General features: G+C 64.0%; 6 protein-coding genes across 6 annotated transcripts; 3 read left to right on the top strand and 3 right to left on the bottom strand.

Annotated features, from left to right (window-relative positions):
• Nucleotides 1-23: 23 nt before the first annotated feature.
• Nucleotides 24-1,505, top strand: SPAC19G12.05 (putative mitochondrial carrier). Its single transcript, XM_062766878.1, has 7 exons — nt 24-302; nt 359-517; nt 641-732; nt 768-888; nt 941-1,107; nt 1,187-1,325; nt 1,381-1,505. Exons 1-7 carry the CDS (start codon nt 162-164, stop codon nt 1,447-1,449), a joined length of 888 nt encoding a protein of 295 aa, XP_062622862.1. The 5' UTR covers nt 24-161; the 3' UTR covers nt 1,450-1,505.
• A 131-nt stretch (nt 1,506-1,636) lies between these two features.
• On the bottom strand, nt 1,637-3,114 carry ILV6 (Acetolactate synthase small subunit, mitochondrial). The gene is made up of 3 exons (XM_062766877.1): nt 2,914-3,114; nt 2,417-2,632; nt 1,637-2,365 (listed from the first exon to the last, which is right to left on the bottom strand). The coding sequence occupies exons 1-3, from the start codon at nt 3,035-3,037 to the stop codon at nt 1,698-1,700; spliced, it is 1,008 nt and encodes a 335-aa protein (XP_062622861.1). The 5' UTR covers nt 3,038-3,114; the 3' UTR covers nt 1,637-1,697.
• A 580-nt stretch (nt 3,115-3,694) lies between these two features.
• On the top strand, nt 3,695-4,983 carry LOC62_01G000443 (uncharacterized protein). Its single transcript, XM_062766876.1, has 2 exons — nt 3,695-4,342; nt 4,461-4,983. The coding sequence occupies exons 1-2, from the start codon at nt 3,963-3,965 to the stop codon at nt 4,789-4,791; spliced, it is 711 nt and encodes a 236-aa protein (XP_062622860.1). The 5' UTR covers nt 3,695-3,962; the 3' UTR covers nt 4,792-4,983.
• A 292-nt stretch (nt 4,984-5,275) lies between these two features.
• On the bottom strand, nt 5,276-7,163 carry dsc3 (DSC E3 ubiquitin ligase complex subunit 3). Its single transcript, XM_062766875.1, has 4 exons — nt 6,680-7,163; nt 6,147-6,642; nt 5,680-6,095; nt 5,276-5,641 (listed from the first exon to the last, which is right to left on the bottom strand). Exons 1-4 carry the CDS (start codon nt 7,004-7,006, stop codon nt 5,570-5,572), a joined length of 1,311 nt encoding a protein of 436 aa, XP_062622859.1. The 5' UTR covers nt 7,007-7,163; the 3' UTR covers nt 5,276-5,569.
• Nucleotides 7,164-7,329: 166 nt separating this feature from the next.
• OGT (UDP-N-acetylglucosamine--peptide N-acetylglucosaminyltransferase subunit) lies at nt 7,330-8,297 on the top strand. The gene is made up of 3 exons (XM_062766874.1): nt 7,330-7,452; nt 7,491-7,757; nt 7,929-8,297. Exons 1-3 carry the CDS (start codon nt 7,338-7,340, stop codon nt 8,201-8,203), a joined length of 657 nt encoding a protein of 218 aa, XP_062622858.1. The 5' UTR covers nt 7,330-7,337; the 3' UTR covers nt 8,204-8,297.
• Nucleotides 8,298-10,381: 2,084 nt separating this feature from the next.
• 4cl2 (putative 4-coumarate--CoA ligase 2) lies at nt 10,382-15,401 on the bottom strand (the record flags this gene model as incomplete). The annotated part of the gene is made up of 5 exons (XM_062766873.1): nt 14,921-15,401; nt 13,408-14,705; nt 13,266-13,336; nt 11,307-11,814; nt 10,382-11,233 (listed from the first exon to the last, which is right to left on the bottom strand). The coding sequence occupies exons 1-5, from the start codon at nt 15,279-15,281 to the stop codon at nt 10,382-10,384; spliced, it is 3,090 nt and encodes a 1,029-aa protein (XP_062622857.1). The 5' UTR covers nt 15,282-15,401.
• Nucleotides 15,402-16,100: the final 699 nt, after the last annotated feature.

The raw sequence follows: 16,100 nt of genomic DNA, 5'->3' as shown, positions 1-16,100 counted from the left end.
TCGCTTGAGTTTCTCCCACCCCACCCACCGGTCCTCCCCGGCTAAGCACCCTGTCCATCGTCACGCCACAGGGACAGAAAGTCGAGTCGCCATCGACCTCCATCTTGCTCGCGCGAGCACATAGCACTGTAGCTTGTAGTTGTTCCTTCACCACCAGCACAATGTCGCCAAAGGGAAAGGAGAAGGAAAAGCCGATCGCGTCGCTCCTCGCCGGCGCGACCGCCGGCGGCGTGGAAGCCTTCATCACGTACCCGCTTGAGAGTCTCAAGACGCAGCTCCAGTTCGGCTCCCCAAGCGGCAAGGTGGGTGTGGAGTGGTGTGATGGGCGAGTTTGCAATGGAAATTTCTGACCCGCCAGAAACTCACACCATACGGTATCCTGACCGACACGCTGCGCGAGCGCGGCGTGCGCGGCCTGTATGCCGGCGTGACGGCCGTCGTGATCGGCAACGCGCTCAAGGCCGGCGTGCGCTTCACGACGTACGACCAGTTCAAGAGCATTCTCAAGGACGACCAGGTGGGTGTGGGGAGCGGCAGCGGCATGGCACGGCAAGTTTGACAGATTGATTCCCTGTTGCTTCTGCTCTGCTCGGCTCGGCTTGCTCGCACGACACGACGGCCCGTGCTGACTTTTGCCCAGGGAAACTTGACCGCGCCCCGCTCCATGCTCGCCGGCCTCGGCGCAGGCATGATGGAGGCCGTGATCGCCGTGACGCCGTCCGAGACGATCAAGTGGGTGTGGTGTGGGGACACAACTGATGGGACAGGACCAAGATGATCGAGGACTCGAAGCGCGCCCAGCCCCAGTTCAACGGGCTCGTCGACGGCGTGCGCAAGATTGTCGCGCAGGAGGGTTGGCGGGGGGTGTACCGCGGCGTCGGGCCAGTTGTGCGTATTCGGCTCTGTCGGTTGTAGCGAGGTCTAGACTGACCCCCCACAGATGCTCCGCCAAGGCGCCAACTCGGCCGTCCGCTTCTCGTCCTACTCGACGCTCAAGCAGCTCGCACAGGGTAACCTACCCCCTGGGCAGCAGCTGCCCGGCTGGGCAACGTTCGGTATCGGCTCGACGGCGGGCGTGATTACCGTGTACACGACGATGCCGTTCGAGTAAGTTGTGTGGTTGGCTCTGGCGAGGCTCGACACGGCAGAGGCATGTCGCTAGCGCGCTCGCTCACGCACCCCACAGCGTTATCAAGACCCGCATGCAGTCGCTCGAGGCCAAGAAGGAGTACCGCAACGCCCTGCACTGCGCGTACCGTATCGCGACAGAGGAGGGCATCCTCAAGTTCTGGAAGGGGACCGTGCCGCGTCTCGGCCGTCTGGTGGTGAGTGGCCATACCTTGTGCGCCGTGCCGTGGTGACTGACCCCTCGTGTCCCAGATGAGCGGCGGCATCGTCTTCTCTGTATACGAAAAGGTGTACCCCCTTGCCGCGAGCGTCGTGCCATAGGAGGTATCACCATGCCTAGAATCTAGTAGACATAAAAATGCAGCACTCGCGCAAAGCACAGTTGGGCTCACTGTTGGTCGTCGGTGTTCGCGGACTCGGGCCCAGTCACAGTGCACGTCCTCGCCTCATCACGTCAGACAACTGCCACAAACTCTGTCCACACACCCCACCGCGACCCCCACACACACCGATATCCACTATTGCATATGTACACAACCACAACCCAATGTTGTTTTTAAACTGCTTGTTTATCCGGGGGGGAGGAGCGACGCGTCGAGCGACTCGGCAACAGCCGTGACCTCGTCCTCCTCGGTCCATCTGGCGACGGGGGTACGGGGGAGGAGCATGGTTCCTGAGCGGGCAGCCTCGAGGACGCCGAATGGGCTGACGAGGCCGAGGAAGGCCTCGACGCGCGACGACTTGGCGGTCAGCTCGACGGTACAGCTCGACTCGGCGACGTCGACGACGCGGCCGCCAAACTGGTCGGCGAGCGTCTTGATGGCCGCGAGGTGGAGGTTCTTGGCGATAAGAAGCTCCGAGGGCGAGGCGGCGCCGCGGGGCCTTGAGGGGTAAAGCTCAGGCTGGGGCACGCCGGCGGGGAGGCTGTCGCGCTCGCCCGAGTGCTCAAACTGGCGGGCGAGGGCCTCCTCGCGCTGCTGGAGCTGGTCGATGGGGTCGGACGACACGGCGCCGGGGGTGAGCTGCTGCTGGGCAAACTCGGGGCCCAGGATCGAGATCTTGGCAAGCAGGAGCTCGCGCTCAATCACCGACGTGTTGGTGTAGTCGAGCACGGCCCACACGGGGACGAGGTCCTCGAGCTGGCGGCGCGCCTGCTCGATCACGGCGTCCTGGCCCTTGAGGACGATGGACATGCGCGAGAGGTCGCGGATCTCGGTCTGGCAGACAACGAGCGAGTCTGGCCTTGTCAGCGGGCGTGGCGTGGCCAATACGGCACACTACTACTCACCGATGTTGAAGCCACGGCCGGCGAGGATACCCGACACGCGGGACAGGACACCGGGCTCGTTCTGGACGAGACAGTTGAGGAGATGGCGCTTGAAGGGCTCGGTGCTGGGGGCAGGCGTGTTGTACAGGATGTTGGTCACGGCGTCCTCGGCGCTAGGAGCACGGGGGACAGCGGTCGCGAGGTGGGGCAGGCGCGCTGACGGGCGGTGCATCTTGTCTGCGGGTGTTAGAGCTGTAGCTGGGTTGTGGTCTTGGTGCGCCCGACTCGAAGTCGACTCGAGCTTTGCGGCCCCGCGCCGATCAGATCACCATCGCGCGGGCAGTCTCGAGCACGGCGAGCGAGCAAGCGAGCAGGAGCACGAGCGAGCAATCTCGGGCCGGTGTACCAGCTGGCAGCAGGCCGCTGTATCTCGGGACGCTGTCCGTGTCCGTGTCCGCTCGGCATCTCAACCCCATCACTACCCCCGCGCGCCATCACTCGGACCAACCTCAACTCACAGTTGAGCGCGCTCGTGCTGTCGTCGATCGGCTTGGGCTTGTTGCCGGAACGTGCGGTCGCCGACGTGCTGAGCGCACGCGCGAGGGGGCGGGCCTGCTGCCTGAGGCTTGCTGACAGCGACATTTTGGGTGGTGCGGGATGCGAGTGGGTGAGTTGTGGTCGAGATATTAGTCTGTCGACTACTTGACTTTCGGCTCGACTCTCGCTGGCTGGCTCGCTGCTGGCTGGCTGGCTGTGTCGAAAACGGCGGCCGATCCATCCTCTCGACTCGAATCCCGACCGCGTATCCCGGCCGAAATAGATGCCACAACCACGTGGCAGGAGCGGGGTTACCCAAAGCTCCGAGTATGGGGACCCCGCGCGCTCTCTTCGCCATGTCGGTTTCATCTGGCGTGTGGTGGAGCGGAAGTATTTGTGCTTGGCATTTTGTGGTAGGTCTGTGCGTCAGTGCTTGCTGGGCGCGGCGCCCCTGGGCCCGTGCGCCCTCCCAGCGCCCTCGCCAGGGTTTTGTGTACGCTGCCGTGTCCCTGAGTTAAGGTTTGTTGTGGATAAACGCGGCGTCGCGCGCGTCGACCGCGTCGTTTGTTTTGCTTGTTTACCCCTGTCTCGCATTGGGTTCCCGCCGCGCGATGCACTGCCGCAGGTGCATCGTCTTCTGCCATTTGTTACGCCGGGTACCTCTTCTGCTCGGATCACTCCCCCCCCCCTGCTGTGGCTGCGGCGCGCGTGCCCTGCCTGGCAGCCTGCTCGCGATCACGCACTCATCATTCCATCCGCCGTTGTCGTCCAACACGGCTGTGAGGCGTTTTCGCTCAGTCCCTCGTCCCTCGTCTCCCCTCGTCTCCCCACCTGTTCCGCTTGGCACGCACACTCGACGCCTGCGCCGTCGTCGTTGGTAGCCCACAGCACGCCCTTTTCTTCATCACGCCGCCCCATCTCTCTTTGCACTCTGTCCATCAACCTCTTCTTGCTCTACGCGCGCTACTTTAGCTGCCACTCACGCTCTCTACATCCACCCACACTCGTTCAACCCACCCCATCCACCACAATGGTCGCCGTCACCGCCCTCTTCGCCACCCTCATCGCCCTCGCGTCCTCTGTCAACGCCGGCGTCTACATCACCAACCCCACCGCGTCGTCCATCGTCGAGGCCGGCCAGACCATCAACGTCACCTGGCAGGACGACGGCGCCGGTGCCAAGCTCGCCGACATTGGCCCCTCGTCGGTCGACATTGCCGTCGGCTCGCCGCTCACCCAGGTCGTCGTCCAGAACCTCGCCTCGGACGTCGACGTCTCCAAGGCCCAGACTGTCACCGCCACCATTGACCCCACCATCGGCCAGGACGGCCAGTACTACTTTGTCCGCGTGACCTCGAACTCGCTCCGCAACGGCACTCTTCCTTACCAGTCGTTCTCGGGCCGCTTCACGTGAGTTGGTTTGTTCTAGAGCTGCGGGGTTTGGGGTTGTTTCGGCTTGTGCAGGAATAGCAGACCGCGGTCCCAGTTTAGTCTCCGCCCACAAGGTTCACCACTAACGTCACCGCAGCATCCGCGGCACCAACGGCACCTTCACCCCCGACCAGGCCGCCATTGTCAACTCGAGCACCTCGTCGGTCAGCCCCTCGGGCACCGCCGCCGCCAACTCGACCTCGTCGCTCCCCAGCGGCTCGGCCTCGGCTTCGGGCTCTGCCTCCGCCTCGGGCTCTGCCACTGGCTCGGCGAGCCACTCGGCCACGTCGGGCGCTTCGGCCTCTGTCTCGTCCGTCTCGCACGCCCCCTCGGCTTCCGCCTCGAACAAGCCCAGCGGCGCCGAGCAGCTCCTTGCCCCCGCCGGCCTGGCCGTTGCCGCCGGTATCGCCGGCTGGATCGCCCTCTAAGCTGGCTCTGGTCCGACGATAAAGCACTAGAAGCACGTCCTCGGCGGAGGCTGAGCGCAGGCGCAGGCGCAGGCCGTAGGCTGCGCGCCCCGCACGCCCACGCCCGCCTGGGTCGTCCGACACCACACCCCTTCTCTCGCTCAGACCTAATCCATATACAATCTGATTCGGCCAGTTCTGTTCTCCCTCCTCCTTCCTGCCTTTGCTGTGGTTATGACGGTGGTGACACGCCTCGATGGCCGTTATGCACCTCTTTCGCGATTCTAAGCCCGGTGATTGGTGATTCATGTCGTTATTTACATGCTTGTTGCGGTGTTGATAGGGCAAAGAGAGGCGGCAGGGGGCGCCACAACGCCTTGCCACGGATGGCTGCCGTGTTACCCTTGACACTGTGCCCCCTCGTCGTCGCTTGCTGCGCAGCCAATGAGCAATTAACGCATCCTGACGAGGTGTCTAACCCCCCCGGCTTGCCCGACAAGTGTCTCGGCATGCCCGTCGCGCTGTCACAATGATGGGAATCGGGTCGGGCAGAACACAACGCAACATTACACCTCCAGGACGTGTTTCAGCACCGACATGCCGTGCGGGCAACGGCTAGGCACTAGCGTTCCCACATGGGTCGTCATGGCGAGGCCTTGGATAATGAAGGCACACGAGATGCGGCCGGGCGAGATGGCGAGATGACCGCGGGGTACAAAGCATATGGTTACATGCCACGATCTTCACTACATGCCGTGGGTCGCTCACACGTGTCACCGCCGTCGTCGGGCACGCCGACTCATCCCGGGGTCAGGACGAACCGGGCAACGCCAGTCAAGACGTTGATGATGGTCCCGAGAATCACGCCGATCTGGGGTTCGTTAGCGCTGCCACGCGCACCAAGCCCACCTGCATGCGCTTGCCAAACACGACCGACGAGACGACCTCGGCTCCGACCAGCGGGGACGAGGACACGCGCGCAGAGACGGTATCCGTCGTCGACGTGCTGGGCTGCTGTGTTGGCGCGATCGCCTCCAGCAGGCTTGGGGTGCTCGGGCTCGCGTTGCCCGTCGTGTCGGTCGACGGGCGCGCCGAGTCGTCGCGCGGCACCGCGAGACCCATCGCTACGGCGTGCACGCGGGCGCGGCGCTCGTCCTCGGCCCTCTGCGCCTCTTCTTCCCTTCGCCGCAGGTCTGTCGCCTCCGCCTCGGCGTCGAAGAAGTTGGGTAGCGGCGGGTCCCGGAAGAAGAACCACGGCGTCAGGGGCACCAGGAAGCCGATGAGGAGGCCGTGCAGTATGGACGTGTACATGCCTTCGGTTGAGGCTAGGGTTGTTAGCACGCCGAGGGGTGGCAGCGGGCCACACGCCAACTCACTAGTCGCGGTCGCTGGCGTCAAGTCTCCCTCAATCCACTGCTCCTCCAACGCACGCGCATGCTCGTCATTGACGTCCCCAGCGTCCAGCCCATCGGGCACCTCCTCCCCTCTGCTCTCGTAGAACTGGCGGCGCATCTGCGCGACCTCCTCAGGGCTGAGTCCAGCATCGAGGAGTGCGTCGAATCCGCGTCGCCTAGGCGCGGGCGCCTCCTCCGCCGCGTCGCTGGGCGTTGACTCGCCAGCGGCTTGCGGGCCACCAACATTACAGTGCAGGTAGATCTTCTCCGGGGGGCGCGGCTTGTCGGCCCCTTCGTCTGTCAGGCCGACTTCGCGGAGCACCTCGCCAACATCACCGCCCACGCCGGCGGCCTGCCGGCGCACCCGCTCCTCCAGGCTGCGGAGCCACGGGAGGAGCAAAATACCGTCGGTTAGTAGGCGGCCTGCATGGATCAGACGCAGTTGCAGCCCTGCGAGCGAGGGGCGCAAGTGCCGGATCTGCGTCGTCAGCGTCGGATGCAACACCGCCACTCACGTTCTCCTTCACATGCCCCACGCTCTCGCCGTCCTCGACCCAGACTTCGAGGTTACCGCCTGCCTCCTCGTTTGAGAAGATGACAGTGACGGCGCGACCAGCCTCGGCCTTACGCGCCTTACCCTTCGCCTTGGGGACGGCCGGCTCGTCCTCGTCCGACGTGTCGACTGCGCGCTGCTTCCCCCGCGCCTTTTCCGATTTTGGCGACGGCGGACCTTCCGGCGGCGTGAGGTATCTTCTTGCCTGGAGCTTGGAGCGGGAGGCCGCGGCGGTGAGGTGCGTGCCGGGCGGGAGGAGGGGCTGGTCCTCTTGTGGTGGGGATGACATCGCGGGGGCGAGCTGCGAGGGAGCGAGCAGCGAGTGTGGTGGCTTGCAGTCGTCTGCAGGTCGAGTTGAATCGCGATGCGCTCGTCGGGTACTATGTGCGCACGGCTACACCGAGTACCTGTGCAAGAACAGTGAGATTGAAGCAGACAAAGTGAACAATCGACACGGCCATGAGATCGACAGACACGTCGTCGCCGTCATTGCCGCGCCGCCGGGGCGGCGAGTCACGGGAATGCGGAGCCAAATATGCCGGAGCGAGATCGGCAATGGGTGAGATCGGTGAGTGAGATTATTTCGGCGACCAAGGTGTCGACACTGTCCATCAACAACAATGTCTCGATTCGCGCGTGTAGCTCTGCGTGCAGTGCCAAGGTCGCGTCCGACCGTCGCCGTCGCGCGTGCCGCCTTCGTGGCTCCTGCATCCCGCGTGCCGTCGTTCTCACGGTGTAAGCTCAGCATCCCATTTCTTCGAGCTCACGCCCAGCCTACGCTACACCCCCCGACACGCCGTCAGCAGGCGACACGCAGCTCGCGCACGCCCAGTCGCTGCTCGAGGACGGCACGCGCGCCCTCGAGGAGGGCGACCTGGCCAAAGCGCGCGCCATGTACACGGAGAGCGTGGGCGCCAAGCCCACGTCGGGCGGGTGGTTCAACCTCGGCGTGGTCGAGTACCAGCTCGGACAGCTGCCTGCTGCTATTGATGCGTGGCGCGCGAGCATTGCGCTTGAGCCGTCGGCAGATGCGTACACTAGTGGGTTGGGTTGGGTGGGGTGTGGCTGGGTTACGGCGCTGACGATGGCGTTTGCGTCACCTGCTCTGCTCTGCTCCTTCTTCCGCCTCATTCGACCTTACTAAACCTCCCTAACCCTCGCCCGCCTACGCCGCTCGCGACTCGCGCTCCGCGCTCGTCACTCGCTCGCAGACCTCGGCTCGGCCTACATGATGTCCAAGCCCCCCAACGCCGCCGAGGCCATCAAGGCGCTCACCGCCGCCATGTCCATCTCGCCCGAGGACGCCGAGATCCAGTACAACCTGGCGGCGATCCTCGAGTCGACGGATAACCTCGAAACCGCGCTCACGCTGTACAAGAAGGCGCATGCGGGCGGGATTGAGCGGGCCGCGGCCAACGCGCGCAACGTCGGCGGCAAGCTGTTGGCCAAGAAGCTCAAGGAGGAGGCGGCCAAGGAGGGCAAGTAGGCGGCGGGCGTAGACACCAGCCCGCGTCCTAGGCGCGAAGACAGACAGGACAGCATTACCTCGTACTCGGCGCATGATACTCGGCTGCATGATACTATCTGATACAATTGTATGTGTGCAATGTGTGCCGCGCTAGAGGCGGCGATGATGCTGATGCGGATGGTGATGGTGATGGTGATGCTGGGGATGGGGGTGGGGGTGGTGGTGCAGCAGATGGAGGTACAGCGCGCCGTCGTCCTCGCCCAAGCGGGGCAGTCTAAGCGACGCAGCGTGCATGGTGTGCCGGTTGGGCGTCGCCGCGGCATTACGCTCGGCGGCCGCGGCGCGCCTCCGGATCTGCAGCACGGCGTCCATGTCTGACGCGCGGCGGGGCGAGGCGGGCGGCAGAGGGGCAGTGACGGCGGTCGTGTACGGCACCAGCGGGTGCGACGCGCGGTGGTGGTGTCGTGTGTGGTGTAGCGGTCGTGGGTCGACGTCGGCGTCGTCGGCGCCCGGCTCCTCGTCGCTCGCCGCGTCGGGCTCGGCGGTGAGGGTGAAGGGGTCGGAGAAGACGTGCCGAGGGTGCTGCAGCGGCGGCAGCGGGGGCGGCAGTGGCAGAGGCAAATGTAGAGGCACAGGCAGAGGCAGAGGCAACGCCCTCGGCCCGGACCGTGGTCTGTTCATTGTCAGCGCTCGTCACCCCACTTGCGCGACTCACACACCACACGCCCGCTCTCGCTCCCGCCCGCCCGCCGCAAGCTCGGCATAAGTGAGCACGGGCACGCTCTCAGTCCGGCACATGGGCACACCGCCGCTGGGGAAAGCGGGTGGCTCGTCGGTCATCGCGCGGCGCAGCCCTGGCCTCTGCGGCATGCTGGCGCGCGGCGGAGGAGGGGGGCTCGGCGCCGGCGTGAACGGCACCACGAGGATCGGGGGAGGCGGCGCGCGTCGCCGGGTCGGCGGGCTGGGATCGCGCGCCGGGGTAGTCGTGGCGCGCTCGTCTATCGCTGCGGCGGGGTCGGGCTGCGGCATGCATGTGGTGTGTGTGGGGGTGTCGTGTCGTCGAGGCCACGACTAACTACATATTAGCGCAGCAACATGCGCGTACTTCGCCCCGCTGTCGCCACCTCGCGCCGTTTTCTTCTGGCCACCAGACAGACTGCCAGCTTATCCCCACGCCCGTGCGTCAACCCCACAGCCGTGTCTATTGTTATACCGAGAACAATAGAGCAGCAACAAGCTTGTTTGCAGCTGTCTATTGTTCGGCGGGTGGCGCCGGCGGGTGGGTGTGGCGTGGCGCATACCAGCGAGGCGAGGGACAAAGGCTCGTCTGCGCGCAGCAGCAGCGAGTAGCGCCTCGGCGCCGCGCCGCGTGATGATCGCCAGTCGCTCGCTCGTGGACGTGCACTGTCGGCTGCTGACACGCTCCTGCGGGGTCATCGGCGCGTCCTCCGCCCACTAATGCTGCTATGAGCGCTGATCGCTGATCGCACTCCGCAGCACCCCTCGCACGCGTGGCGCCGCCTCACCCCTCGTGCCCTCTGAGCGATTTGATTGACGCTCACACCGTGGCGTAGACGCTCAACGCACATTCCACAATTCCACGCCTACAAAACAACAATACGCTCTAGCGATCGCATAGCACGCATGCACAACAGCGCGCGGCGCGGCGTGGCGGGGCGTGGCGATCCCCCCCCCCCTCCCCCCCCCCCCCCGCCCAAACCCGACGCGACGCAGAAACTCCTCACTGGCGATCACTGGCCTATTGTCGCTCCCTCGCTGGCATCGGCTTCGGGCCGTTGGTCGTGCCACCGACACGACAATGTGCGTGGCGTTCGTTCGTTCGTTTGGGCGAGCCAGTCGGACGACCAGCCGCTGGCCGCTGGCGTTATGCCTTATTTACGCGTGCTTGTTATCTTGCGTGCCTTCGTGCGTCCCCCCCCCCCCCCCCCCCGGTGCCCACTCCCCCGTTAGCGTCACACTAGCCACTATCGTTTATCTTGGCCGCCGCTCTCGCCCTCTCGCCCACACCTCTCACCCTCCCCCGCTCGACTTGCCCTATCAAGTCGAGTGCATTGCGATTGCATGTCGTCGTCGCCAAAAACCAAGGTATACAACAGGCCGGGCCGAGCCCGGCCCTACACTATGCCCGCCGCTGGGCAGATTTACTACTACTGATGACGTCGGATACGCCAACGCCTACAACTTGGCCGTCGCGCCGTGGCCGGTGGCATCGCGCTCGGCCTGCGCGCGCACACGCAGGTCCTTGCGCAGGATCTTGCCCGATGGCGTCTTGGGGATCGAGTCGACAATGGCGACGCCGCCAGACAGACGCTTGTAGTGCGCGACACGGGCGGCGACCCATGCCGACAGCTCACGCGCGTACGCCGCCTCGTCCTCGGCCGTTTTGAGCGTCACATTCTTCGGCACGACGTACGCGCGCACCAGCTCGGTGGCCTGCGACGCGTCGTACACGCCGACAACACCGGCATCGGCAACCTTGGGGTTCTGGAGCAGCAGACCCTCCATCTCGGCGGGGGGAACCTGGAAGCCCTTGAACTTGATGAGCTCCTTGACACGGTCGACAACAGTGTACCATCCGTCGTCGTCGCGCACCAGCACGTCACCCGTCTTGAACCACTCGCCCGACATGGTCTTGGCAGTCGCCTCGGGGTTGGCGTGGTAGCCCTTCATGACGGATGGCGAGCGGACCCAGAGCTCACCGCGCTCGCCGCGGGCAGCGTCGCCACCGTCCGGGGTGACGAGGCGCGCCTCAAACGTGGGCAGCAGGCGGCCGATGGAGCCGGCCTTGCCCTGCGAGTCGTGCGACGTAAACGTCGTGATGATGGGCGAAGTCTCGGTAAGGCCGTAGCCCTGGGTGATGAAGGCGCCGGGGAGACGCTTGCGGAAGGCCTCGGCAAGCTCGGTAGACAGCGGGGCGGCAGCCGACATGACACTCCTGAGCGACGACACGTCAAAGCTGTCGAGGTGCTGCGAGTGCACGAGCGTGATGATAACTGGGGGGACGATGAGGCAGTGTGTGACCCTGTACTGTGGGGGGTTAGCCGGTGTGGTGGAATATTCCAGCTGCCGCTGCCACTGCCACTGCCACTGCCACACTCACCTTCTCGATCGCACGCAGCGCGGCGAGCTCGTCGAAACGAGGAAGAATAACCACTGGCGTGGCCTTTGACAAGACCTGGAACATGAGGACGGACAGGCCGTAGATGTGGCTGAATGGGACAAAGCCGAGGATGACATCCTTGTGGTAGTCGAGGGGCTCGTAGGCGACGTTGAAGGCCTGGATCTGGCTGGTGAGGTTGTGGTGGGTCGTCATGACACCCTTGGGGAGACCGGTCGTGCCCGACGAGTAGCAGAGAGTCGCCGTGTCGTGGACATGCACGCCCTCACGGCGCTCGGGGACACCGCGGCGGCCAAAGAGCTCGCTGAGGGCCTTGTGGCCCGTGCCGAGCGGCTTCTGGTCCCTAGGGACGAGGAGCACAATGCGGTCGTCGGGAAAGTCGCGCTTGATCTCTTTACGCGCCTGTTCAAAGATGGGGAGGAGGACGGGGTCGATGAAGAGGATGGTCGAGCCCGAGTTGTTGATCTGGTGGGCGATTTCATGGGCGGCGCTGTGATGAGGGATGGATGTCAGCTGCTTGCTTGCTAGCCGCCAAGAAACCTCGGAACGCGGCTCGGGCTCGGGTGAACCACCGAGGTTGGGTGTGTCACTCACTATGCCTGGTTGGCGGGGGACACGACAAGGCCAGCGGCCATGCAGCCGAACAGCGCCTGGATCCACTCGAGCGAGTTGAGCGACCAGATGCAGGCCACGTCGTCGCGCTTGAGGCCGAGGTCGTTGAGGCCCGTGATGAGGCGCAGCGCCGAGTCTTCAATCTCGGCGCGCGTGATCTCGCGGCCCGAGATGCCGTCAATGAAGGCTGGCAGGCCGGGCGGGTGGAAGGGCAGGGGCGAGTCTCCGGCCTCCTGCGGGAAGAGGTAGTGGAACATGGAGCTCTGGGGCAGGTGGGGCACGGGGTAGTTTGACTGGTAGATTGTCATGTTGGTGTCGTCGTCGGGGGCGGGGGCGGGGGATGATGATGATGTTGGGGCAGGAGGGGGCGCCGTCGTCGGAGTGTGGGGTAACGAGTGGGTAAAGTTGAGTGTTGTTGATGAGCAGTGCAGTGATCGTCGAGGATGAGGATGCAGTGGCCGTGGCCGTGAACAAACAGCAAGAGTAGTCAGAGACAGAGTCGTGTGGGGAAGAGCTCGATGCCAGCTGGATGCCGCACGGCAATATGACAGTGAGCAAGCGACGAGCATTCTCGAGCAGTGTGATCCGAGTGTGGGGTGGTGACCGCCGGCGCAAACTCGGCTTGGCGGCCCGAAGCGAAGGGCGCGGGGCAATGGCGCTGGCTGGCTGGGGGGCTTTACCCGAGGCGGTCAAAGCACAGCGAAGAAAGCAATGTGGGGCAAGCGTCGCGCGGGGCTGCGGGGGTGGCGGGTATAGAAATCCTGGCTCTTTGCCGATAGCCCCCCCTTGCTATGTAGTGGTGGACGCTTTGACCCGCCAAGGCCTGCAAACCCGTTCACTCCGTCCTTCTTCCGGCCCTCACTCTTTATTATGTCCACGGACCTAGACGGACAGCAGGCAAGGCACATCACCCGCAGCGTAGCCAGCCAGCACCGCCAGCAACCACGGACACAGCCCGGTCACCACTCCGATCCATCTCCGCATAGACCTCGCTCCACTGCACCATCTTCCGCCAATGCATGGCTCCAATTGACAATCACATCGCGGCCCGCCCTCCGCCCCGACGCCGCTCGATGCCCGCAGGTCAGCAGGTACAGGTACACACTCTCGCATCCTCCGAGATGTGACCTGCCCCAGCTGAGCTCTCATCTCATATGCACAACGCAATCATCCACCCCCGTGCCCCCTCGGTATTGGCTTACGCCACACCCGTCAGCCTCCGCGTCAGACCGAGCAGAACCTGACCACCGGCATGCTCGCCCCAGCTGTATATTGTCAGCAACGACGGCGTTCCCAAAGCCGCAACATTGCCCTCATCATCCCACTTACACGCCAGCAGAAACCTCTTGATAACATCGGTCCAGTTCGGGCGAAGCACTGACCTCGGACCAGTTGTCGCTCTGACATTCATTTGATCAGCACGCGCTGTCACGCATGGCGACGCATGGAGAACGCCTGCACAGACACTCACCACATAGTCGAGAATCGCCCCGTGGAGATCCGAAAAGTGGTACGTCGCCAGCAGCGCTGCGATACACGTATCCGTCGTCAGATGGCGTAGCACCGCATCACGGGCAAGCGCCTGAAGCTCCTCAAGGCCGTATCGGTGCGCGAGAATGAACACGGCCAGAGGTGACGGCGAGGACGGAGGTTCTGTTGGATGGCTGTGGGGATCGGATGGTGGGGTGGGATGCGACCGCCGAGGGCCTGTTGCCGAACCCGAGTAGGCGACGCGTCCAATCCCCATGGGCGAGGTCGGTGCCGTGTCTGGCGACTTTGGGGGCTTCCTCGACGGCGGCTGCTGCTGCTGCTGCTGTCCAGATCCCGCGGGCAGCCGCGGAGATGTGGGCCGCTTGGACGGTGACGCCTTGGCGAGGGCGCCCCGCGGGGTAGGCGTAGCGAGCGCCGAACCGGACCCACGGCGCGGTGCGGTGGCGTTGGATTTTGCCGCCGCCGCTGCTGTCGTCGAGCTTGACGCGACGCTTGATACGCTCAGACTCGAGGGCGAGCGCCGACCAGCAGCACTATCGCTTATGCCGCTGCCTCGCTTTGCGCGAATATCCGAAGGTTCGTCTTGCTCCTCGCTGCCACCAACAGCCAGGTATTCCCACGACTCGAGTGCGAGCAGTTTTCGCACCGCTTCAGCCTCGACCGCAAACTGAGACATGACGTTGCGCACGCTCTCTGCAGTGCTGAACAAGATCTCGTCAGTGTAGAGCCAGCGAAGCACCCAGTACAGGGTGCTGAAGCCGGCATCGTCCACGACCAGCGTCCGCAAGTTCGAGTCGGCTCCTTCAATAAAAGGGCCGTGGAGTGTCGCCTTGAAGTATTCGATGTGAACCAGAATCTCAGAGTGCGCATAAATGACCCGACGTCGAGCCATGGGTCGAGATCCGTCATGCACGGGAGTGCCCAAGCCAGCATGCTCGAGGCACAGGAACCGTACGTCCCCAGAACGCTTGCTGTCGAGCAAGCCCGCCATTTGGCGCGTCACACGCCGGCTAATAAACTGCTGGTCCGCGTGCACCATGGGCGGGAGCCCTGGCTCGGAGACATGCTTGATCACAATGCGGATGGCGAAGGCGTCGTCTGCCGCTACCGACGGATCTTCGAGCAGTGTGCCCAGTGGCGGGAGGGTCACATCGAGATACTCTTGTCGCTTGGAGAAGAGCGCCACGGTAGCCATCGACCATATCCACTGTGGCTCCCCTAGCGTTCGAGTGCCATAGGGCTTGATACCCACAAAGACTTGGCGGGCGAGTGCTTCATCTGCGGGCAAGTCTGAGCACTTTGCCCACAGTGCAATGACAGCCAAGACGAGGGTTGGCTCGGTTGGCGTTTGTTCCTGGCGATCCTGGTCACCTTGGTCCGACACATGCGGCTCAGGTGAACGTTCTGAGACACGCCCTGGTTAGCAACCACCACAACGTGCAACAACCTCCCCGCCCCCTGGCACCATGTCACTGCCGCTGTCTCATACTCACCGAGATGAAGCTTGTACGCCAGGTCGTCAAAGTATGCCCCGTCGCCGGCAAAGATCTCATGGCGGGAGTCGTCGTCGTCCTCTGCATCCCCGGCTAATAGCTGTGCCTGTAGTGCCCGCACGTCACGGACTGGCCACTCAAAGGAAGTCTGCTTGGTTTCTGATGCGCCGTCTATAGTGGGGCGGGGGATGCGGTCCTGCATGCCGTGTCTTGTCGGCGTCTGTGTGAATGCGTTGGATGACGATGGGCCTCGGCGAAGCGGGGTGGATGATACGGGTGTGTCTCGATTACCTCTTGAGGGTGTTCTGGCATGCCTTCCAAAGATATCGCCTGTTGTTGGGTTGTCCGGATTCCACGCCATGGTGTATCAAGGGTGGTGTGGTGGGCGGAATGAGCAATAGGCTCAAGATGGTACAGGGGGGAGCGGGTGCGATGTAGGTATGTTGGAAACCGCGGAAAGGAGGAAAGGGGGGGAGCGAGAAGAAGGGTGTGTAGGAGGAAGGTTGTTGCATGGATGCATTGTTGTTGTGGTTGAGTGCGCTGGCAGCTGGCAGGCAGGCAGACAGGCAGGCAGACTAGACCGGTGACGCCATAGGCGCCCCTCCCTAAGTATGACCAGTGGCCGTGGTGGCGGGATACCAATCTGATAGACTCTACCACCAGTCCAAATCGGCATTCCAGCCTACTCTACGATTTCTCGCATGCATCTGTTCCATACAAACGGGCTACAGCGCACCAAGTCGTTCCTCGCACACCCCGTCCATATGCTCGCTGCGAGAACAGCAAGTCATGCCAAGCACACCGGGTTTACTCTCATCCACGACCGCACCACCCCTTCTACAACCGTCCGCCTGTCTGTCCGTCTACCCAGGTCCCAGAGTGTCCATCCCATCTCCGCCTCTGCCGGCCCCACACGCCGCACACTTGGAACCTTGATTCTGGAAGCTGTAGCCACGCAAGAGCCACGGCCTGGCACGGCTGGGCACGCCCCTTACCAAGGCACTGTTGCTGACCCAGTGTGTGTGAAATGGGCGCGCGGGGAAGGCATGCTGCAACGCTGCCTGCTGCTGCTTGGCGGCGGCGACGACGCAAATGTCCGCCCCGCTGCTGCACCGATCTGTATCTGCAACCACCTCGGCATCACGCCACACCCAGTTTGAGGGTCTGCACCGGAGGATAA

Source organism: Vanrija pseudolonga, chromosome 1, assembly GCF_020906515.1.
Source record: "Vanrija pseudolonga chromosome 1, complete sequence".
Taxonomy (NCBI): Eukaryota; Fungi; Basidiomycota; class Tremellomycetes; order Trichosporonales; family Trichosporonaceae; genus Vanrija; species Vanrija pseudolonga.
This window is presented reverse-complemented; position numbering and strand designations above follow the sequence as displayed.